This window comes from Stegostoma tigrinum, chromosome 19 (genome assembly GCF_030684315.1).
Source record: "Stegostoma tigrinum isolate sSteTig4 chromosome 19, sSteTig4.hap1, whole genome shotgun sequence".
Lineage (NCBI taxonomy): Eukaryota > Metazoa > Chordata > Chondrichthyes > Orectolobiformes > Stegostomatidae > Stegostoma > Stegostoma tigrinum.
Window position 1 is genome coordinate 49,364,412 of NC_081372.1, and position 23,998 is coordinate 49,388,409.

The following is a 23,998-nucleotide window of genomic DNA, read 5'->3' on the forward strand; positions in this document are numbered from 1 at the left end:
CAGGGACTCGGGTTCAATTCCAGGCTCGGGCGACTGTCTGTGTGGAGTTTGCATGTTCTCCCCATGTCTGCGTGGGTTTCCTCCGGGTGCTCCGTTTTCCTCCCACAGTCCAAAGATGTGCAGGCTCGGTGGATTGGCCATGTTAAATCGCTCAGAGTGTTCAAGAGTGTGTGGGTTATAGGGGAATGGGTCTGGGTGGGATGCTTCAAGGGGCGGTATGGACTTGTTGGGCCGAAGGGCCTGTTTCCACACTGTAGGGAATCTAATCTAATCTAATCTAATCATTGTTGGCCCTGATTGGCCCCTCTTAGCCTAAGCTCCACAAAATGTGAATGCTACACTTTCGTTGCTTCCATACTAAGATTCACTAAGTAACAGAGTGGTCCTTCATAGCTTATCATTAATGGGTTTATAGGTGACCAGGGGCACATTAAGCTTGCCAACCATTGAAATAAAATGTTTTAAAAATTCAAGTACGAGTGCCTGTTTCTTTGGAGAGCTGATTGTCGTGAAATATAAATCACAATGCTTTGTCAATTTTGTTGGAATGCTGTTGCGTTTTTGCAGAGAGGGTTACTAATAAATTGCATTGGATATCTGCCCGGATTTTGTCTGGAGCCCAATTTCACAAATACATTCAGATGAAAGATGACTATCACTGAAGCTGCAAATGAAGCATTTACATTTGGGTTTGGAATCAATGCATGAAAAAATCTTAGTTATCGCTCATCATAAAAAATTGAAACCATATTTAACTCCTTTCAGCCTTCAGTCTGTTTCCATTACAGGAAATTAATTTCCATTTCTTTGTTTATCTTTCCCCATTACAAATTTAATTAGTTTGCTTAAAGTCATTCTATCAATCTTAAAACATCCATTATGACTATTATGCTGTGTACTGAAGACACAGCAATTAATAGATAATGATAAATGCGCCCAGCAAACTAAAAAAGCCCTCCCTAACTCATAAACCCCTTTGATATTTAGAGGAACAGTAGCAAGTTATGCAAAAATCTTATCAATTAACGGTAAAAGTAAATTCAATTATGGCTGTTTTGCCCAGAAATTATGAAAAGGTTCATTGCAATGATTCCAGTCATTTAGTGTAACTGATAATGGACTTTTTTTTCCCTGCAGCTCCCTGAGAATTCTCATATACACTTGGATACATTGACCATGGGAACCCTAATACCACAGGTTCAAATGAAATTTTTACATTATATTAATATTTGCAACAAGTCTATGAAAAACAAGTGACATAAATCTACACTAGAGGGGTCTCAATCCGAAATGTCAACTTTCCTGCTCTTCTGATGCTGCTTGCTCTGCTGTGTTCATCCAGCTTCACACCATGTTATCTCAGATTCTCCAGCGTCAACAGTTCCTATTAGCTCTCTAAATCTACGCTAGGCCTGCTTGTAAAAATTGTTATTGAACGTGAACATTCTTAAAGATCCTGTATGGACTTCAATGCAGCTCTCATTAACTAGCCACGAACAAACTCCCAATTATCCATAATAAAAATTTCCAGTTGGGAGTTAGACTAAGAGGAAATAAGGGTTGGATAGAGGGCTGCAACATTGCAGCCACAGTTTTCAGGTGCATGTTTATTAAAGCTCAGCAATCCGCTGGAACCAAGGCACAGAGTCACCCTTCGAAAGCGAGATAACCGGAATGTCTTTTGGAGTTCTGAGCAGTCTTTCAATTGCCAAAACTGCTGCTTTCACTCTTTTGACGGTTCAATTTGTAGTAGTGAGGTGGATAACGCTATTCCAGCTGGTGTAGAAAATGGGGACAAGAATTGGACTTCATCCCTCAGGTCTGTTCTACTTTTCAAGATCCAACACCATGTACTCAGCTTAGCTCCATATCCCAGAATCCTCTCACCTAATAAGATAATGGCCCGGATTTTACACTGGCCATTCATTTATTATTCCTGCGTAGATCACAGCTGCTTGTCGGACTCTGCAGAATCCCCATAATAGTGCACCCCGACAGAATTGAATTTCCCACTGGGCAATTTCTCTACATGTTACTTTAAATTTAAAATCTCCATTTAAGTTGGATAACTTAGAGGGTTCCAACAAAATTAATTAAAATAGCTACTTAGGAAAGGTTAGACAATTAAATACATAGTCTAATTCCTGACCTCATTTCATTTCATCCATCTCAAGTACACCTCCTGCAGACCCCTTACAGTCCCCCAGACCTTGGTCTGACACCCTCCCCCCAACTTCAGTGACCTAACACGCCAGCCCCCACATCTAAACACAGCACCCACTGTCTGGGACCTGACACCCCACCTAAGACCTGACACTCCACCTTGGACCCTATGGGGAATTGGCATCCCTGTCCCAATCTGTGCCAGGACCCACAAACTCTGTCCCAATGTTATTGTCTGTGGACATGATTGCTGAATCCCCACCATCCCTACCCAATGCTGCTGTCAGACCCGACTCCAGTTACCACCCATCATCTGACACAAACTGACCACCCAGTCCAATGCCAGACCCAACACACCAACCGTCCATCAGCACTGCCATACTGACCTCTGATCTTACCCCCCTCAGTCACTGTCACCGAACCTGAGAGCCCCTTCACTCAGCCATCTACCCCACCCATGCCCACACCAACCCCAATTTCTCCCATCCTGCCTCTCCCTACCTAAACACAGCATCTCTGATCTGGCTTCTTTGCACCCTGGCACCTTACCCACTTGCCAGCCTACCCCTTAGTCACCTGATACCCTATCCCTACATATCTGGTATTAAACCCTCAGAGATTCTAACTTGGCCTAACTCACCTGGCACCCTGGCACTCTACCAACCTGTCACTCTACTTACCTACTTACCTGGCATCCTACCTCTACTTTCCCAGCAAGCTGACACCATATTTACCTCTTGGACTTGGCATTTGATAGCAGCTATCAAAGTGGCTGTCAGGATTTTAAAATTTCACTTTATGGCAGCTGACTGCTTTGAAAAGGCAATTGGGTTTTCCCTCCTCTGACAGTTCTGCGTTATGAAAAAAATGGATACACAACTCCACTTTTCTGAGAGAGCTCTGAGCGGAATTACCTCTCAAAAATGCAGAACTCCCATCTCTTGGAATAAAGAGATCGAGTAGCCATCTAAGATTGTGAGACTGCCAACCCTCAGAAAATCCAGCCCAATATCTTAGTCCTTCATCATAATTCAATGATGTTTGGTGTAATGAAGTTGATCATGACAACTTTATGCTGGCTTTCTGCTAAAGTCATGCTTTCACTGTTTGGACTGAGATGTTAAGGTCAAAATCCTGAAGAAGTCATATCAGACTTGAAAAGTTAACTCAGTTTCTCACTCCACAGTTGCTGCCAGACCTGCTGAGTTATTCTAATACATCATCTTTATTTCTAAGAATGACAAAGTTGTTAAGGTTCCTAAAAAACAAGAAACCTTTGCCTTATCAAGAAGGGGAAGGGGAGAGGAGAGGAGAATATCGGTGAGAAATATTATCATAGCTCCTGAGATAGTAGGAACTGCAGATGCTGGAGAATCTGAGATAACAAGGTGTAGAGCTGGATGAACGCAGCAGGCCAAGCAGCATCAGAGGAGCAGGAAAGCTAATGAAGGGTCTAGGCCCGAAACGTCAGCCTTCCTTCTCCTCTGATGCTGCTTGGTCTGCTATGTTCGTCCAGCTGTACACCTTGTTATAACAGCTCCTGTTATGATCCTAAAACCACAAAGACAGTGAAGACACATTTCAGTAGATTTATCAATTACTGCCATGAAAATGTGGTGGAGAGTGGAAAACACAAAAACAAGACGAACGGTCAAATTATTCAGGAGAATTTATTTTGGCCAAAGCACTCATGAATTCACTCAAAATAAACAGAGATTTCTTAATATTAATTCTTTTTCAACAAGCCTTTAATTTTTCACAGCAAAAATCTGCTCATCCAGCATGTCCCAAGGTTTGGACTTGGGCAATAAAAAATATTTTTTGATCAATGCAACAACACTGCCCTCTCCTGGTCTAAGCTAGTTACTACCAAATTCAATCCAAGCGTAAACCAAAAACTATGCTTGACCATGGTCTAGGCCAGAAACGTCAGCATTCCCGCACCTCTGATGCTGCTCGCCTGCTGTGTTTATCCAGCTCTACACCTTGTTGTCTCTATTACATTTGACTATTATTGCTTAAGTATACTTCAAGATAAAGTTTTGAAAAACAACTGACAAATACAAAATTATCTGAATAAGTATTTATCTCTAATTAACAAAGCAATCAAATTAAACTAACATTATAACATTCTAAGTTAAATTCCAGTTCTTAGAGAGCATTCACACTGTAGTTGTAGACTTTGTACAAAGCAGATTTAATCATAGAGCTTGGTGTTTATCTTACGGCTACAACTGCCCTGAATGGCGTGAAGGGATTATAGAGTCACCAATGGTGGGATGTTCTTTGGAGGGGTCAATGGGCCAAATGGCCTGCTTCCACACTGTAGAGATTCTATGATTCTAATATTTTCATTCCAGGTGAAAAAAATTTATCCAGTTATGAAGATGGAGCTTCACATTGTAACTGATTCTGCACCAACTGTGGCATTTTTGCATGGTAAAATCATCCTGACAACTTCTGGAGATGTCTATGCTTTTGCTATCTTACCAAATTCCACACTAGCTCCACTCTTCAGTGTAAAGCTGGTACGTTTTTGACTTTACATAAACTTGTAAATCAAATTAAATTTTCAAGTATTGTTGGAATCTGACAATTCAATATTTCCATTCACAGAATGCACAGATCACAACCACAATAGATATAAAAGATGACAAGATTACTGGGCAACTAACGTTGGATAGGTAATATGTGTGATATGATAGTAAAATGATTGAGAGAAATCATTAATGAATTAAGTTAAATAATTGTGTTGTTCAACTGTTCTCTGAATGTGGTCATATCGCAGAGATATAAATACCTGTTCGATGAGTACTCGCAGTTTGATATCCTTCAGCACTCCTCAAAACTAACTCATCCTTTGTCTCTGATTTGCTACATTGCTTGCTTGATAAGCTGTGCAGGAAGAACAGAAACTGCTTCCAGTTAAAAATGAGGAAAATTGAGCTATTGTCTTCAGTTGCTGCCACAAACTGTATTCATCAGCCATCACCTACACCTCCCAACCCAAAACCTGATCAACACCTTCTGTACCTCTGTACCTCTGCATTTTTTTAAACTATTCCTTCATGGGATGCTGGACATACTCAGTCAAATGCTGTCTTGACATCAAGGGCAGTCACTATCATTTCACCAGTGGAGTGCAGCATGATTGGATCAAGTGGTCAGGAGAGGAATGGCCCTGGGAGAACCCAAACTGAGTGTCCGTGAGCAGGTTAATCCTTTGTAACTGCCGTTTGATGGAACTGTTGATGACCCCTACAATCACCTTGCTGGGGATCATTAATGGACTGCTAGGTCAATGCTCAGCAGGGTTGTTTTTGTCCTACTTTTATGATTAGGACATAGCTGGACAATTTTCCACATCACTGGATAGATGCCTGTGTTGTAACTGTACTGGAACAGCTTGACTTATCACCTTGCTATTTCTGGACGATTAGCCTCCAGTGCTATTGTTGAATGTTATCAAGGCCTTATAGCCTTTGCTGCATACAGTGTGTTGTATTAATTCGTGATATTATGTGAAATGAATCACATTGATTGAAGACTGACATCTCTAATGCAGGTGCCTTTAGAGGAGGCTAAATTAGATCATCCACTCAGCACTTCAGGCCTTTCAATGGTTGCAAATGTTTCAGCCTTATCTTTGCACTAATACACTGGTCTCCACCATCATTGAAGATGGGGATATTTGGAGACCTTCCTCCCTCTCAATAAGTTGCTTCATTGTTCACCACCATTCATGGCTGGATGTGGCAGGGCACCGAGCTTAGATCTGATCATTTGATTAGGGGATTGATTAGCTCTGTCTGTTGCATGCTGCTTCAAATGTTTGGCATGTAAGTAGTCTTGCGTTGTAACTTCACCAAATTGACACATCATTTTTTGGTATGTCTAGTGCAATATCTGGCACGCTGTCGTGCATTCTTCACTGAATCAGTTGACTTCCTCGCTTGATGGCAATAGTAGAGTGGGGATAAACCAGGCCGTGAGATTACAGCTTGAGAATGCAAATCTGCTGCTGTCATTGAAGCTCTCCTACGCTTGCTAACTACCTGATTTTGAGAGATTGTGTTTTGGTTGTCTGTGGTAGCAGTACTATACACCAGTACAAAGAATGTTTTCACTGTCACAGTAGAGCTTACTCTATAATGGTCAGTTGTACAATGCAGACAGATGCAACTACACCATATAGATTGATGAAGACAAGTTCAAGAAGTATTTTCCCTTTGGCTAGTTCTTGTACCGGAATCAAAGAACAAAGTCGTTTGCAAATTTTTTTGGTGGCCATGTTGTTTCCAGAGCCAGTTAATATATGGTGAAAATAGAACAATAGAAAATAAAAGTAAAGCCAGCATTTTGCTGGCAGTTGTAGCTTACTAATTTTACATCCAAATTGTGTCTGCAAAAATTTGCCTGAGAACTAGAGTTTGTCTCTTAGATGCAGTGTCCGCATTAAAGTTACAAATGATAACAACAGTAATAACTTGCATGTTCTAAGGTGTTTCGCAAGAGGATTACTGAGTAAAATTTGGCATCAAGTCCCAATAGGAGATAACAGACAAGATAAGGATCTTAAAGATAAGAGGGACATAGAGATTCCGGTTTAAGAGGTGAATTCCAGAACTGAGAGCCTAGGCAGCTAAAGACACAACCTTCAATGGCAGTGCTATTGAAATCAGGATGCACAAGATTCCAGATTTGGTGGAGCGCAGAGGAAGTAGGGTTTGCATGGAGAACTAACTGAGATAGGGAGGAGTGAGATCCTGGAGGGATACAAAGACAAGAATGAGAATTATGGACCAAGAGTCAGTGTGGACCTGTGAGCACAGACAGGGAAAATGGGTGAATGGAATGTGGTGCAAATTAGGCGATGAGAAGTTGAATTTTAGATGAGCTCGCGCTTACCTCGAGCGTGGAATGAGGGATAAAAGCAGAAAGTGATGTGAAACCTCAGTAGGACTGGAAAGCCTCTTTGGAGAGAGAAACAGAGTGAATGTCTGGAGACCAAAATGACTCTTATTTGGAACGCATGCACTGAGGCTTTCAGTACCAGATTAACCGAGGAAGGGCTCCAGTAGGGTGACCCAGACGCGAATAAAACAAGGATATAGTGGTAATATATAATCCCGAATCACAGACTCATGTTCGGGGGACATGAGTTCAAATACTACCATGGCAAATGGTGAAACTTGAATTCAATAATAGAAATCTAGAATTAAAAGATAGTCTAACAGCAACCATGAAACAGGCAGCCGTCAATAAAAATCCATCTGGCTCACTTCACTGATGTCCTTTCAGGAAGAAAATCTGCCATGGTTACCCCATCTAGGCTACATGTGATTCTGGATCCACAGCAATGTGGATGATTCTTAACCTCTGAAATAGCCTGGGAAGCCACTCAGTTGTATCAAATTACCACAAAGCCTAAATAAAGGATTTAAACCAGGTAGATTAATGGTTTTAATGACCTCCATTATAAGGAAAGAACAGCTCATGCTCATTGATGATTAAAATTTGCTTGTTCCATTTGCCAGAGAAACTCTAACTTATGTTTACTTCCCAATAAAAGGCATCACAGACATAAAATCCTGCACAGTCGCTAGGTCAAAAACATGAAATTACATTCCTAATAACACTGCAGGTTACTTTAAAGTTTTGGCAAAGATTTGTGGCTCGGGTTGTTGATGAGGTTGTTGACTTGTTCCCTAAGCTGGCACGTTTTTTTTTCCCTTAACAACATTCAGACAATGAAGGCCATCAATTTAACTGGGACAAGGTAAACATAGTAGCCCAAGCCAAACATAGACACGCATGGGAATTTCTAGATGCATGTTTGTTCACCCATACTTCAGTCAACAAACATATAGAAATGGACCCCAAAACAAACCCATACAGATCAAAACCGGAAATGACAGTACTCACCATAATGGACTGGACAGTATAAATTCCAAGCGGAGTAGAACAACATTGTTACATCAGAGGCTCCACTGATGATGTCACCTGGCATGGTAATGAAACATCTGAACAAAAACAAGCCAGCTCGGCGAGCAAGTCAACAACCTCACTGTGGGTTACAGCAAATCTATGAACGATGGGCAACAAGTGTTGGTGTTGCCGACATTCCATGAAAGCACCAAGAAAAATCTACCAAAATTCTAAGATCAACATTAACCAGAAACATAACTGGACCAGCCACATGCTGTAAATACTGTAGCTGGATATTCTGTGGCAAATGACCCACTTCTGATTCTCCAGAGTATTTCCACAATCAAAAAAGGATGAGTCAGGAGTATAAGGAACACTGCATCCATCTGGATGGCTACAGCTCAACAACATTCAAGAAGTTTAATATTATGATGTACTTGATCTACACTCCCATCCACAGTCGTAGACATTCACTCCCTCCCCATCATCCACAAAATATAGTATTTCTCACAGCTGCGATAGAAACCCTAAGCCTACCATCTAGAAGAAGGAAGTCAGCAAGATTATGGAAGTGCCAGTACTTTCAGCTTCCCCCTCCGAATTACATACAATCTTAATTTGGAAGTGTAGATCAGCTCCGTCATTATTACAGGGTTAAAAACACTTCATACAGCACCTCAGGCATACATACCTTCACAATATGAACTGAAGTGGTTTAAGAAGGCATGCCACCTCAAGGGCAATTGTTATTGTGCAATAAATGGGCACTTACATCATGTGAAGGAACAAGTTTAAAAAATGTTAAGATGTAACACTTGAGTTTAGGAAGATGAGAGGGGATCTGACTGAGATGTATAAGATAATTAAAGGATTGGACACTCTGGAGGCAAGAAGCATGTTTCCATTGATGGGGGAGTCCAGGACCAGAGGACACAGTTTAAAAATAAGGGGTAGGCCATTTAGAACAGAGTTGAGGAGAAACTTCTTCACCCAGAGAGTGGTGGATATATGGAATGCTCTGCCCCAGAAGGCAGTGGAGGCCAAGACTCTGGATAGTTTCAAAAAAGAGATAGATAGAGCTCTTAAAGATAGTGGAATCAAGGGTTATGGGGATAAGGCAGGAACAGGATACTGATTGTGGATGATCAGCCATGATCATAATGAATGGTGGTGCTGGCTCGAAGAGCCGAGTAGCCTACTCCAGCAATTATTGTCTATTGTCTATTGTAATGCTTTTAAAAATACCACCTTTGACGTACACGAAACTCAATTCATTATTCCTCTAATTGAAAGTTTGTATGATCACAGTAAGTTAAATCCTAAGCAGAGCTTTGAGATAGAGGAATTTCTGTACAATGTGGTTCCCTCCAACATCTCAAGGCCATAAATTATCAAATGAAAATAGAGTGAGGCATTAAATATAATTTTTCTATCAGTTTTCAATTTATTTACACATTGCAGTGATCTCACATTGTCCAGTGAAGGACATTGAAAAACATTGGCTGTTAAAGCTCTGGAAAACTCAGTGACCTTTCTCTTCCGACAGAGTGTGCCACCTTTCGATGGGTGCCACACAGTCTGCCATGTCATCAGTACAGTCAAGCGTTGTTTCCACATTTTCATACAGAAATCCCACAACACATCTGCAGTTCTTTGTGGTTTCAGCTAGCAAAACAGTTGGAGGAGTGGACAGGCATCATCTGAGTCTTCCTGGTCATCAGTTGAAGAAAATATTGCACCTATGATTGCTACGTCTGTCAATTTTGGTACACAGTGGGAGTACAGCATCACCAACTTTGGCATAAGTTCCCATGGCAGCCTCTGATGGACTTTCTCTGCTAGCCTCCTGCTAGCGAGCAAAAATAATCTTGTCATTGGACCAGTCAGCCTTAACCCGCTCCTCTTTTTCTCAGCTTTTTGTGCAGTTATAACCTGGTTTGAACCCAGTGTGGTGGATACCATTGGTGATTGTGGCTTGCTTCTTCCATACCTTCATCAGGAACATGACTGATTTTTTTAAGGTTCCTGATCACCTCCTGACTCATTGGCTGGAGCTTGGTGACGGTGTTGAGGCAGGAATGTCAGCTTTAGGCCAATGATGTTCAGGTGCGCGGGACAGTTAACTGTAATGATGACAATTTTCCATTTCTTCTGCTGATCCATTTTGTCAACTTTCCTGATCTTCACTTTGAAAATGCTGAAGTTCATCGATGCCGCTTCATCAGTCTCGTACAGTGTGGGTGGTGTCTTGACATTTGTGAAGCAAAGTGCTTCTTAGAATTTTCTATTATAAGAAGAAACAGCTTTCTCATCGCACCCAGGTCAGCACAGATCATAGCAATGACCCATTCATCAACTGCTTTCCAGCCTTTAAACATGAATGTGTGATCTAGTAAAAAAAAGTAAAATAGTTCAGGTTCATCCACGTGAAAGATGCCCTTTGGCACAATCATGTTCAGGATGTGGGTAGGACCATTTTGAAGCCAATCATTTGTCATTGGTGCCACCACTGCCATGCTCTCGCCAACTGCTGTGCAGAAGCTGCAGATGTGCCTCACCTTGAATCGGTCCGGCAATCTATTGATGCAAGCCAAAAGAACTGCAGATGCTGTGAATCAGGGACATAAACAGAAGTTGCTGGAAAAGCTCAGCAGGTCTGGCAGCATCTGTGAAGAGAAATCAGAGTTAACGTTTCAGGTCTGGTGACTCTTCCTCGGAGCTGATGGTAGCTAGGAAAATGTTGGTTTATTGCTATGCCGAAAATTGGGTGACAGGAGAGGTAAGGAGTAAATGACAGATGGGGATAGAGCCCAAACAGAGAGAGGAGCAGTTGGACAGGCAAGGGAGTTGATAATGATCTGGTTGGGGGAGTGAATAGCTGTTTATGGAGACTGTTAGTGGCTAACAATAAGTACTGTATAGTGGCAGACAATGTGATAACAAGGCCAGGTGAGTGGGTTAAGGGGCTGGGACATTGGAGAGATCAGGCCCTAAAATTATTGAGCTCAATATTGAGTCCAGAAGGTTGCAGGGTCCCCAAGTGGAAACTGAGGTGCTGTTCTTCCAGCTTGCATTGAGCTTTGCTCGACAATGCAAAACGCCTGAGACAGAGATGTTGGCCAAGGAACTGGGTGGAGTATTAAAATGGCAGGCAACTGGGAACTCAGGAACTTTTTTTGCGAGCAGAGCATAGTTATTCTGCAAAGCAGTCATCCAGGCTATTCTTTGTTTTCTCAACATAGAGGAGACCACATTGTGAGCAGCGAATGCAGTATACGAGATTGTGGGAAATACAGGTGAAGTATTGCTTCACCTGGAAGGTATGTTTGGGGCCCTTGGATACTGGGGATGGATGAGTTAAAAAGGGCAGGTATTACACCTATGGCAATTGTAGGGTAGGGGGGTGTGGGGCTGTTGGGGTTGAAGAAATAGTAGATCAGCATGTCCCAGAGGGAACAGTCCCTGCAGAAGGCGGACAAGGGAGGGGAGAGGAATTTGTGTCTAGTGATGGCATCTTGCTGGAGATAGCGGAAATGGCAGCTGATGAAATTCTGGATGTGGATGCTGGTGAAATGCTAGGTAAGGATAAGGGGAACCCTATCACTGTTGCAGGAAGGAAAAGAGGGGGGTGAGGGTGGAGGTTTGGAAGTTGGGTCGGACCCGGTTGAGGGTCTTGTTGACAATGGAGCTGGGGAATCCTTGGTTAATGAAGAAGGCGGTCATTTCAGAGGCTCCCTTGTCGAAGTTGGCCTCGTGAACATATGTGATGGAATGGAATCAGAGAATGGAATGGAATCTTTACAGGAAGCAGAGTGTGAGGATGTATAGTCCAGGCAGCTATGGGAGTCGGTGGGTTTATGCTGAATATTAGTGGCCCATCTATTCCCAGAAATGGAAACAGATGTTGAGGAAGGGAAAGGAGGAGTCAGAGATAGACCATGTGAAAGTGAGGGCAGAGTGGAATTGGAAGTGAAATTGATGAACTTTACCAATTCTGAACGAGAGAGGGAAGCAGCTCCGATGACATTATCGATATGTCATAGAAAGAGTTGTGCATGTGGGCCAAAGTAGGACTGGAACATGGAATTTTCAGTGTACCCCACAAAGAGACAGGCATAACAGGGACCCATGCAGGTACCCAAAGCCTGGTACCTCTGACCTGAAGAAAATGGAGTTGAAAGTGAAGTTGTTGAGGGTGAAGACAAGATCGGCCAATCGTAGTGGATGCTGGTGGGTGGGGCTGCTTCAGGCCTTTGCTCCAGGAAGAGGCAGAGGGCCTTAAGACCCTCCTGATGTGGAATGGACATGAAAAGCGACTGGACTTCCATGGTAAAGAGGAGGCGGCTAGAGCCTGCAAACTGAGAATTGTGAAACTAATGTTAAGCATCTGAGGAATCACGGATGTACGTGGACAGGGGAGAGAAGACTGAGTCAAGATAGGAAGAGATGTGTCTGTGGGTCAGGACCAGGCTGAAACAATGGGTCTGTCTTGGCAGTCCTGTTTGTGGATATTTGGAAGGAGGTAGAAGTGAGCTTTTTGGAGCTGGGCGACTATCAGCTTGGAGGCAGTGGGAGAGAGATCACCAGATGAAATAAGGTCAGTAACCATTGTGGATACAATGGCCTGACGTGCCATGGTGAGGTCATGATCAAAGGGAAGATAGGAGGAGGTATCGGAGAGCTGGCACTCAAAATCTGCAATGTAGAGGTCAGTACGCAAGACAACAGCAGCACCACCCTTATTAGCAGGCTTAATTAACAAAGTCATTACACACCATCCATTGTTAGCCACCAACAGTCTCCATTAACAGCTATTCTCCTACCTAGCTAGATCTTTATCAACTCCTTTGTCTGGAAAACAGTTCTTCTTTATCTTTGGGCTCTATCCCCACCTATCATTTACTCCTTAGTCCCTCCCCAACCTTATCTTCGGCATATAACCCGACAGTTTCCCAGCTATCTTCAGTTCTGAGGAAGAGTCACCAGACCCGAAACATTAACTCTAATTTCTATCTGCAAATGCTGCCAGACCTGCTGATCTATTAATGCAAATGAATTCCTCATGGTTCAGTATCTTTGTCCAGATGACACCCCTTTTCTGCAGGATTGAACTGGAGATGGGAATGTTCTCGATATAAGTTGCCTTGAAACACATTTGCAAAGCTTCTTCAACATCAGGATGGTAAGCCATTCTCATCTGTTTCCTCGCTGAAGAGAAGGTCTGCTTGTCAAACCATTCCATGATTTTTGCCTTGTGCTTCAAAAGAGTAGCCAAACTTGATGGTGGAATTTTCCGCTCCTTAGTCATAACCACTTTTGATTTGCACCAGTTTTTTCCTTGTTACATCAACCTCACTCTCCATCCAACCAACAGCTCTTTTACTTTCTTCATAAGTTGAACTGTGGTTGCATGGTTCCAGAGAGATCTATAATGCTGAAGAATGGTTTGCCCATCATTCTTTGCTTTAGTGTGAACTAATTCCAATTGTCATAATTCATAACTTCAGTTTATCCTGGGCATCCTTTTATTTGATTTCCTGTTCTACTCCATGAATAGCTGACAACTTCAACTCAACCAGAGTTTTGAGTCACGCAATTTTGACTCATCATGATTTCACAGTATACACAGAATAATCTTATTCCTTTTCCACTTCGAAAGATTTGATTATCTAAGTAAAACTAGCTGTGAGACATCTCATTAATATCAAATGCAACATTGGATAACACTAATGAATATCTATTGTTCCTCTTTAGGATACAATTGTCTTTAAAGAAGTCAAACATTGGTCCATTTCAAGTAAGTAATTTCCAAACTTTACTTTCACAACACTGACTACACAGGTGATAATTCAATTCAGCCCTTGCCAAGCAACTTAAAAAAACCAGACCCAAAATCTGTGAAATTCAGTCAGGATCCATTCTGGTGCTATAAAAATATCCAATGCACAATTTCTGTTCAAGCAGGGAGGAAGAAAGATTTGCTGAGTTACCTGTATAGAAAGTGCAATTCTCTGCAGATAGAAGAAACAATGAAATGAAGTGCAAAATTTTAACATGGTCTACACATTGGTTGTGAATGAGGTAGAGGTATCAGGCCAGGAGAGATCTTGGAATATTCATAAACACATCACTAATATCATTGGCCCAATGTTCCCATGTGCAAGAAATTTAAAAGTAAATTGGTCTACACAAGAATAAGTATTATATATAAAGTCAAAGATGTGATATTAGAACGGTGTTTGGCTTTGGTGAGGAAGCATGTGATGTATCGTGTCAATTTCTGACCCTTCTGTTTCAAAAAGCCCAGCATTATTCAGGAAGCTAAAGAAATGTTCTAAGATTACAAGAATTAAAAATATAATGATATGAAAGGTAATTGTAAATCCATGATTTTGCCTACTTTGGAGCGATTTCTTCCAACATTTCCCTAATAATAAATGATAAATTAGAAACATATTATTTTTGTTTCCCAAGATAAGCATTGCAGGATAAGGTGGGGATAATGATTTAAGAAAACAAAAAGATAAATAGGAAATTAAGCCAGACCAACTTTAGTAACAGAGCATGGAAATGTTCTAGATCATTGAACAAACCAGAAACATCAAGAGGTTTCAGAAAGGACACAGACAAATTTGTGTAATTTGAAGGATAATGGCTATTAATATTTCTAAATGAAACAAGAGATATGAATAAAACAGATACTTCGTACAAAGACGAAGGAAGATATTGTATATCTCAAGTCTCAAATAAGTACATTAAAATATGAGCTTCAAAGTAGAAGAAAATATTTCAAAGAAGGCTTTTGGAATGCATGCGGAAAGTAAAGACCTCAGTTAGCTCTAGCAATTTTGTCATGGTTGGTATAACAGAAAATGATTTGATACAGAGCACATTCCAATTTCATTGTTATGTACTATTGTTGTTTCAATATAAAGATATGTTAAAGTAAGGTCCTAATGCAGAGCTTCCCGAAGTGGGTGTTGAGGCCACCCAAGTGGAACGATGAAGTGGTCTGAGGCATCAATGGTGCTCTGACTGGGTTTACAACAGCTATGTTTCCCCTCTAACAGCTTTCCCGCCAGTCACTGAGGGTTACAACAATTTTCAAGCCACAGTTAGGATTACAGTGTCAGAAATGCTTTGAGATGCATCCCAATAATTAAAACAAAAAAGGTATTTTCATTTTATTGAATTTCTAAGAAAAATTCAGCGAGTGCGTGCAAATTTTCTGATTATTTCATTTGCAATTTTAGCCAGAATGTGATTGAAGGATTAGAAGATTGCAGTCAAGCTTTACCTATAATTGAACTGGTTAAGTTACAGTTTAGGTTTGCTCAAAAATTCTTTCAAAGTATCTTGAGAACAATAAAGGATGAGCAATAAATACCAGTCTAGCTGAGTGATGTCCATATGCTATGAACAAATAAAAAAAAACTAAAATTGCCCATGGTCCAGCAAAATTGTTAACATTAATAGAATGTACTTGTTTCACTCTACTAAGTTAACTTATTTGATGTATTTAAAATTAGTAAGTTGATTTGAATTTAGTAATATAGCTGAAAATAAGCTGATTAGCTGAGGGAAGTGTCTTAGTAAATATTTCCAGTACTCCACTGTAAGTAACCTGATATAAAATAGCTAAACAGGATTTTTTTAAAACTAACTATCATGAACTATTTAACTGTTTTGTTGGTTTAAACATACCAATACCTTAGTAAACTGAATGTTTTTAACGTGAGAATGTTTTAAAATATATTACTAAATGTCTGACAATTTAAGAAAATGATTAATTTGAATAGCCTTCCCCAACTTTGACCAGTAGAAAACTCAATTTTAGGGGCATGGTCAGTTTTTTTGGATAGCATCTTAAATGAGTAAAGTGAATCCTCGACAAGTGTAAAACATTGTTGGAAGCAAGTGACATTGGGCATGCCTCATTAATTTGAAAAGTCCCTGACTGTTTACACTAGGCTGGTCAATTGCATTGAAATCTGGGCTTAAAAGTAGAGAAACCTTTCCCCCATTATTTCTGCCTGTGATGGAGAAAACCTTTCATTTCTATCACTCCACATAATTGACTGCGGCACTGCCTTACTGAGTTTCCTAATTCCTATCGATGAAAGCCCGGAAAATTGTAATGAACTGATGAATATAGTGATAATGATCTTTGAGAAAATGTGAAATTTAGCAATTCGTAAAACATCTTATTCTCCATCTCTTTCCCATACTTAGATCATGGAACATGAATGATTTTTTTCACCTGGATTTGTTAGATTTATAGTCAGCAAAGCCAGCAATACATTAAATGTTGCTTTTCATTCCGAAGTAACATTTATCAAGTTTCTTATGTTGCCTTTTCACAAACAGTTAAGAAATTATTCAGAACTAACTTGAGCATTTTAGCCAATTTTGTATATGTTTGAATATAACTCTTTTCACTGTATGATGTATTTTATTCTCACAGGTAAACTGTCTGCAAACTGCAATTGATTTCCTGGTCTCTATTGTCATTTTACCACGTATTAATGGTAAGTGTTAACCTGGAAAACAAAGCTAGATCTTACAATTTTTCACCTACGACAAATAATGACTTACAATTGAGTTTTTCAGTATTAAAAATGACACCAGTTTCTAACGACAGAAAATCCCCCCAGAATGCTGAAGAATACAAGCAGCTTTCCTGATGAGTTTTTGAAAGTGCAGCCCAGTCATGAAGACCAGAATAGCAAATTTACAACTTGATTCTATGATCTTTTCTGCAGTAGCTGATTGCAGCTAAAGGAACAGTGTTGAGTAAAGAAAACAAAAATGAATTATGATTTAAATTCCACTTCTGATCACAATCTAGTAACACTTTGCTTGACAAAGTAGGTTGATATTTTACTGATGGTTAAGTTGCCTGATGTTCTGCAGACAATCGATGTATTTAGGAGAGGAGAGTGCAAAATTGATGAAGGAATTAAATATCATTTCCCTTTGGAATATGAAAATGTGATAAACTATAATACCTTTCAAATGGTGAGGTTTTTTGCTGCTAATACACTCACAAAATTACTCCCCATGTTATAATACGGTGATGGGAGAGATGACTGATCCTACTCAAATATTGTTTTGAGGCCAATAATCAGTTACAGTCACAATCACTTAGAAAATATACTGAACATTGAAGAAGGAATTTCAACCCATTCATCGTGCAAGAAGGCTGAAGGCAAAAGGACATAGAGGACAGCAATGATGAGGAGAAAGGTGCAGGTATAAGATTGCAGACAAACCACAGACAAAAGGGGTTTCAGTCTCAGATTCTTGGCTACCAGCATTGGAGTTACATTGTACAAGTAGCTTACAAAAGGATGCATGGTCTTGGCAAGAACTTGAGTGCAGTCTGTTAACACGGGAGGCGTTTGTGCTCCATTATAGAAATGCTTGCTTTGGATGTGTCAGAATGATATATGAATTAATAATCAAACTGTTTTTCTACGTTATGGCATGCCTTCCATGACCATCAAGACCTGAGGTAGGACTTTTTCCCAGAGCTTCTGGCCCAGAGGTCGAGATGTTGCCACAAGATCAAAGGGATGGTCCCATCTAGTATTACAAAGAGTTGAAAAATATACTTCTGCTGCTGGTAGTGCTGAGAAAAAGATAAATCAATTTCAATAAAGACTCATGAGAACCTAAGTGACACCAGTGGAAAATAAACATAAATAGTTTAAGAAATGCAACTTGCTGTGACCTTTTTAATGACATCTTGGTTGTCTAAGTTCAAAGATCAACCAAGATCACAATACAAGTTAGAAGCAAGCTTGAGGAACTGAATGATCTACTCCTGTTACTGGAGTAACCTTTTTGCCTGTTGCAAAAGAGCCATAACTTTAGACCATTTGAGAGATGGTCAGAAAACTTCTTCATCGAAAGGCTGATAATAAATATAAAACCCTCTCCCACAAAAAACAATAGACGCTAACTCAATTATTAGCTCTCTGAGATCATTTGTGTTTTACTAGTCAAAGTAATTAAAACAGAAGTGGTGTAACTGGATTTAAGATAAAAATCAACAATTACGTCAGCGAATGGCAGAACATGCTTGAGAGGCGAAACTGTCAACACCTAGTCCTATGAAGTTGCTTCTAAAATCCTTTCAAGCAGACCATTCTATTTTTAAACTCACTTGTCAAAATTCTCCACATCTCACCAGCATAACCCTACTACCTGGAGCCAAGTATAAGGAGTTTTATTCTGCAATCAACCTGCATACCTTGCTCTGAAACTGATTATTGATGACAAAATGGGGAAAGATTTTGTCTCCCAACACTAACTAACTTTCTCACCTTATTGACAACAAATGATATTTACCCTCTTAAAAATTTACTTGTGTGTGTCATTCACGTAATTGTGTCACAGATGAACGGTTAATGTATACAAAAACTTCCACAATTACACACTAAACTGAAATCATTATTTTAAAATGGGAACATATTTGAAAGAAAAATTAATAGGATCGAAAGAAGATGCTCCAAACTGACATAAAATCTTTTTCAAAAAAATTTATTGGAACCAAGTTGAACATTTTAACAAACTAATAGAATTGGAGATATTCCATGTCAGTGCTACCCATATAGCTTAGAACAGGCCAGCAATGACAAAACAGTCCTAAGTTATATGCATTCAACAATCAGCTTATTGTAAATATTACTGAATTTGTGTTTGTTAACAAGAGGTAAGCAGTAAAGGCCTCTGTTAATTTCAGATCAATTCTCATAGTATTTATAACTGACATGAAAGCTATTATCTTATGCAGCTGCCCTGGCTGATGGATACCCACTTCCTCTGATCGACCACTTCAAACTGTCGAACCTTGCTGTAAAACCTCACAAGGTAAAGTTACTTAGGCATAGAGCTGTTTGTTGAGGAACAACCTCCTGCCGTAATGAAGAAATATATGGTTTAATACATTAATTATATACAACGTCGATATTGTAGAACACATGATAATAAGGTTTTACGATTATACATAAAAGTGCAACAAAGTGATGTAAAGGATACTCAAAACAGTATCTTTACAGAGCAGGAATCAACAAAGCAAATAGAGTTAGTCAGGAAATCATGAGGTAAAATTGGAGGAAGTCAGGTTTAAACTGTGGTCTGCGTGTACTAGTCTCTGAATACTATGTAATGCCCTGTTTACCAATTTGCCATGGAATAGCATCTCCATTCCTGTGTGGGCACTTTGTATTCAGTCATACTTCTTTCAAACATCAAATACCTAAAATCTAGATACTTCAGGCTTCCCACTCAAACGGAAAACAGACCCTTCGGTCCAACTTGTTCATGCCGACCAAGTTTCCCAAACTAAACCAGTCCTACTTGCCTCTTTTGGCCCATATCCATCTCAACCTTTCCTATTCGTATAACTGTCCAAATGTCTTTTAAATATTGCAACTGTACCTGCACATATCACTTCCTCTGGCAATTCATTCTGCATATGAACTAGCTTCTGTGTGAAAAATATGCCCCCTAGTTTTGAATCCCCCCCAAACCTTGGGAAAAGCTATTTCCTATGCACCTTATCTGTGCCCCTCTATAAGGTAGCCCCTCAACCTCCTACACTCCAGTGAAAAAAGTCCCAGGCTATCTAGCCTCTCCTGGTAACTCAAACCCTCCAGTCAATAAGAGTCATCTTTGCACTTTGTCAGCAGCATTAGACAAAATGTTCCACTTTTGACTGGTGTGGGCAATGGAGGGAAATTTGGGAAAATACAGTGAGACTAAAGAAATATGATTCTTGTTGATGAGAAAGGAATTTCCGACATTGCCTTTAAGATTTCTGTTGGATGGACTAAATCTTGCTATTATGTGCCAACTACCTCATTTACTTACATTTGCATGCCATTGTTGACTAATTTCACCTCATTTATGCACAGTCTGCTATTTTCCCAAAGACTGCCAAAAATCTGGATGTCACCAATTCCTAACTTGAAAGTCAGAGCAGTTATCTGATGGACTGGGGTCACCACCTAGTTCCCTAAACCTCCTTCTCAATGTCCGTTCAACAACATCTCATCACATGCTCCATGACTACCTCCAGCTTTGATGTACAAACATTGGCATTGGCAAAATACCACTTCACTACAATATCATGGCCGATGTTAGACTAATGGTTATTTCAGCTATTGCACCTGGTTAAGTGGCAAATATGTCAGGAGCCTTCTCATACATCCGAAGGAAAATGAAAGTCATGATGGTGAGGCTTTTTTTTAATCTTTGAGATATTAGGGATCCACATACCCTAAAGATCATGTTGCAAACCTTGAAAGGGTTCAAAAAACATTAACGATGCTGTTTCCAGGGCTAGAGGGTTTGAGCTATAGGGAGAGGCTGAATAGGCTGAGGCTATTTTCCCTGGACCATTGGAGGTTGATGGGCGAGCTTATGGAGGTTTATGTAGTCATGAGGGACATGGGATTGGGTGAATAGAAAAGGGTCTCTTTTCCTCAGGATAGGGGAGTCCAAAACTAGAGGGCATAGGTTTAAGGTGAGAGGGGAAAGACTTAAAAGGACCTTACGGGCAACTTTTTCACACAGAAGATGTTGCGTGTGTGGAACGTGCTGCCAGAGGAAGTGATCAAGGCTGGTATAATGACAACATTTAAAAGGCATCTGGATGAGTATATGAATAGGAAGGCTTTGGAGTAATATTGGCTAATTGCTGGTAAATGGGACTAGGTTTATTTAGGATATCTAGTCAGCATGGACAAGTTGGATCGAAGGGTCTGTTTCCATGCTGTACAGCTCTATGACTCTATCATGAGTGCAGCCAAGTCTTGGGACTACAAGGACCAGAGCACTGTGGTTAAAGATCATGTGAATGCCTTGTGACAGAGCCTTGCATACACCCGAGTTCCACACTAACAACCATCTTACGTGTGAGAACCCATGATATTACACAATTCAGCATTTTACCATTACACTTTGGAGCTCAAAGATACCTTACATTGCGACACTCCTGACAGGCCACTCTGCATGCAGCGTCACACAATTGTATTTTACTGCATTTATCTCACTTTCTTAGCACTCACGCATGTTGCGCTTACTTGGATGTGCACGATACCTCTGGCTTGGCTTAGCTTTTAGCTAGACAGAATAGCAAGCAGATTCTCACAATTGCTACAGGACCCAGTTGTGCAGAGAGAGGCCTGCCCAGATGCAGGTTTATTGTCCTTGGCTGCAAATTCTACAGAGTTGGAGATCACAGACAAGGTGGGGGTCCCTGGTACCACTGGACTGTCCTATCAGGAAACCACTGGGTATGGAGGATGTTGCCTGGTTCCTCCTCTGTCAGTGTGACTGCTGGGACCACCCTGTCTCCTTGTGAAGAAGGGCCTTCTGAAGTGAGATCCGGATCCCTCAGCTCCATCTCACCTTCTGTTGATGCTGGGCCCCAGCGGCTAAAGCAAGGGAATGCAGACTTGTGTGAATTTCCCACAGTTACTGAGTGTTCTGTTGGGCATGGCTTGCCATGGCAGATGCCAACTTGTCCATGGAGATGGCCAGAAATGGGCATGCCTGAGCCCGTGCAACATTGATGATAATAGAAACAGTGTGTGTTAGACAAACTCAACAGATCTGGCAGCATCTGTTGAGAAAGAAACAAAGTTAACATTGCAAGTCCAGTGTGACTCTTCTACTGCACTAATAACTTAGTGGATTCCTTTACACTTCAATGCAGTTTATTGGGTCATTAGGAAAACCTACCTCCTATACCTGTGACTATCTTTCCATTTGTACAAATACATTAAAGGCCAACATCACAGAATCATATGCTGCCTGGAACTGAGCACTGCCAGACTCTGATTGCATGTAGAAGAGAAGAGCAGTCGATAGTTCAAGAATAGCGGTAGAAGTTTGAGCATATTAGAATAAGTTACCAGTGGTGGCAATGGGACAGCAAGGCACTATTAAGCTGAGTTGCGTTGACAGGGAGGTCTTTGTTTCCCCACACGAGCAGTCTCTGTCCTCTAGCTCCAGGATCCTCACAGGTAGTGAGGAGTTAAATACCAGGTGCACTGCCATTCTGTTTTAGTCCTCTGCCTGCAATTAAACCAAAGGAGGGACTGAGTGACATGAAAGTAAATGGAAAAATCATGGAATCCCTACTCTGCAGAAAGAGGCCATTTGGTCCATCAAGACTGCCATGACCCTCCGAAGAGCTTCCCACCTCAATCCAGTCCCCTACCCAATCCCCGTAACCCTGCATTTTACATGGCTAACCCAACCAGCCTGCACATCCCTGCATTCTACTTGTTACTATTCTTTTCTCTACATTTGCTTTTAACAGAAGACACAAGACCGAAAAAGTTATCAATGATTCCTATATGTACTTTTTCATAAAAATACCGACATTTCAGAGTAATTTGTAGAATGTAACAGGTGACAATATGCATCACCCTTAGAAAGCTAAAACCTCATGCATTCATAATACTCATATAATACTATAAATTTGTTTTACTGTATGCAATGACTGCCAGACATTTCCACAGTGCATAAAATAGGTTGTAGTAAAAGCATTGTTCCCAGTAATTGCTGAGTTTTATCTTGTTTATACATTTTAGAATTTCCTGCTGATTGCCACAGATTTCACCTACATTTGAATATCAAAAGAGTTGCACACCAAGGACGCAGTGATCAAAAACTGAAGCATCCAGGAAGAAATTTAGTATGCAAATCTTTCTCTCATTGATGTTTGCCTGAAGCAATTTTTCCTTGCACTTTGTAATGCTTTACATGTAGACACATTACTGTTTTGTAATATTTTACTGTCATTACCAAGGAAAAGGTTAACAATAGAATGTGTTCTTGCAAGAAAACGGTTCCTCTTTTCTCAAATTGCATAAAAGATGCAAATAGTTGGGTGTAATTATTTAATGAATTTGGTTACTTCAATTGATTCAGTAAATTGAATATAATATCTTGTCTCTTGTGTGCATGTTTCTTTTACTGCTGGACACTGCAGACCATTTGTTTCCCAAAATTGTTGAGATTCAGTTGCCATCTCAGCATATTTATTTGTACGTGTCATTATTTTCCCCATCAACACATTATTCCATATTCTTAGGGTGATTTATTCACATTGAGGAAATACAAGTGAAGCCAATTGGGACAGAGATAGCAAAATCGATTACCTAGAGTCCTAGAGTAGTACAGCTGGTATTAGACCCTTCGATGCAACTTGTCCAGGTTGACAGATTTGCTAAATAAATCTAGTCCTATTTGGCAGCATTTGGCCTATATCTCTCTAAACCCTTCCTCTTCATGTACCCATGCAGATGCCTTTTAATGTTATAAATGTACCAGCCTCCACCATCTTCTCTGGCAGCTCATTCCATATACACACAATCCTCTGCATTGAAAAGTTGTCCCTTAGTTCCCTTTTAAATCTTTTTCCTCTCACTTAAGTCTCGTTTTGGACTCCCCTACCCTGGGGGAAAGATCTTGGCTATTCACCCTTTCCATGCCGCTCATGATTTTATAAAGCTGTAATAAGATCACCCACCATCATCCCAGTACCAAAAAAAACTCATGCAATGTGCCTTAATAACTCGGCCCAGCGGCTCTGATCTCCATAATTATGAAGTGCTTCAATAGGCTGGTCATGGCCTACTTCAACCTGAGACTCCCATCCTGCCTCAATCCCCTGTAATTTGCCTTCTGACCTTACAGGTCCACAGCAGACACCATTTCCCTAGCCCTGCACTCATCCCTGGAAAATCTTGACAACAACGGCACCTATGTCAGACCATCACTCATCAACTACAGCTCCACTTTCAACACCATAATCCCCTCCAGACTGATCTCAATGCTCTGAAACCTAGGTCTCAGCTCCACCCTCTGCATCAGGATCGTCAGCTTC

The 23,998-nt window shown here is 40.6% G+C and overlaps 1 protein-coding gene across 1 annotated transcript in view; it reads left to right on the forward strand.

Annotated features, from left to right (window-relative positions):
• Positions 1–22,791, forward strand: part of LOC125461528 (bactericidal permeability-increasing protein-like) — a 103,143-nt gene extending 80,352 nt beyond the window's left edge. The window contains exons 10-16 of the mRNA XM_048550428.2: positions 1,138–1,197; positions 4,524–4,691; positions 4,780–4,847; positions 13,846–13,888; positions 16,556–16,619; positions 18,890–18,966; positions 22,701–22,791. Coding sequence (XP_048406385.1) covers positions 1,138–1,197; positions 4,524–4,691; positions 4,780–4,847; positions 13,846–13,888; positions 16,556–16,619; positions 18,890–18,966; positions 22,701–22,739 — 519 coding nt within the window. The 3' untranslated portion in view covers positions 22,740–22,791. The remainder of the gene's footprint in view (positions 1–1,137; positions 1,198–4,523; positions 4,692–4,779; positions 4,848–13,845; positions 13,889–16,555; positions 16,620–18,889; positions 18,967–22,700) is intronic.
• The last annotated feature ends 1,207 nt before the right edge of the window (positions 22,792–23,998 follow it).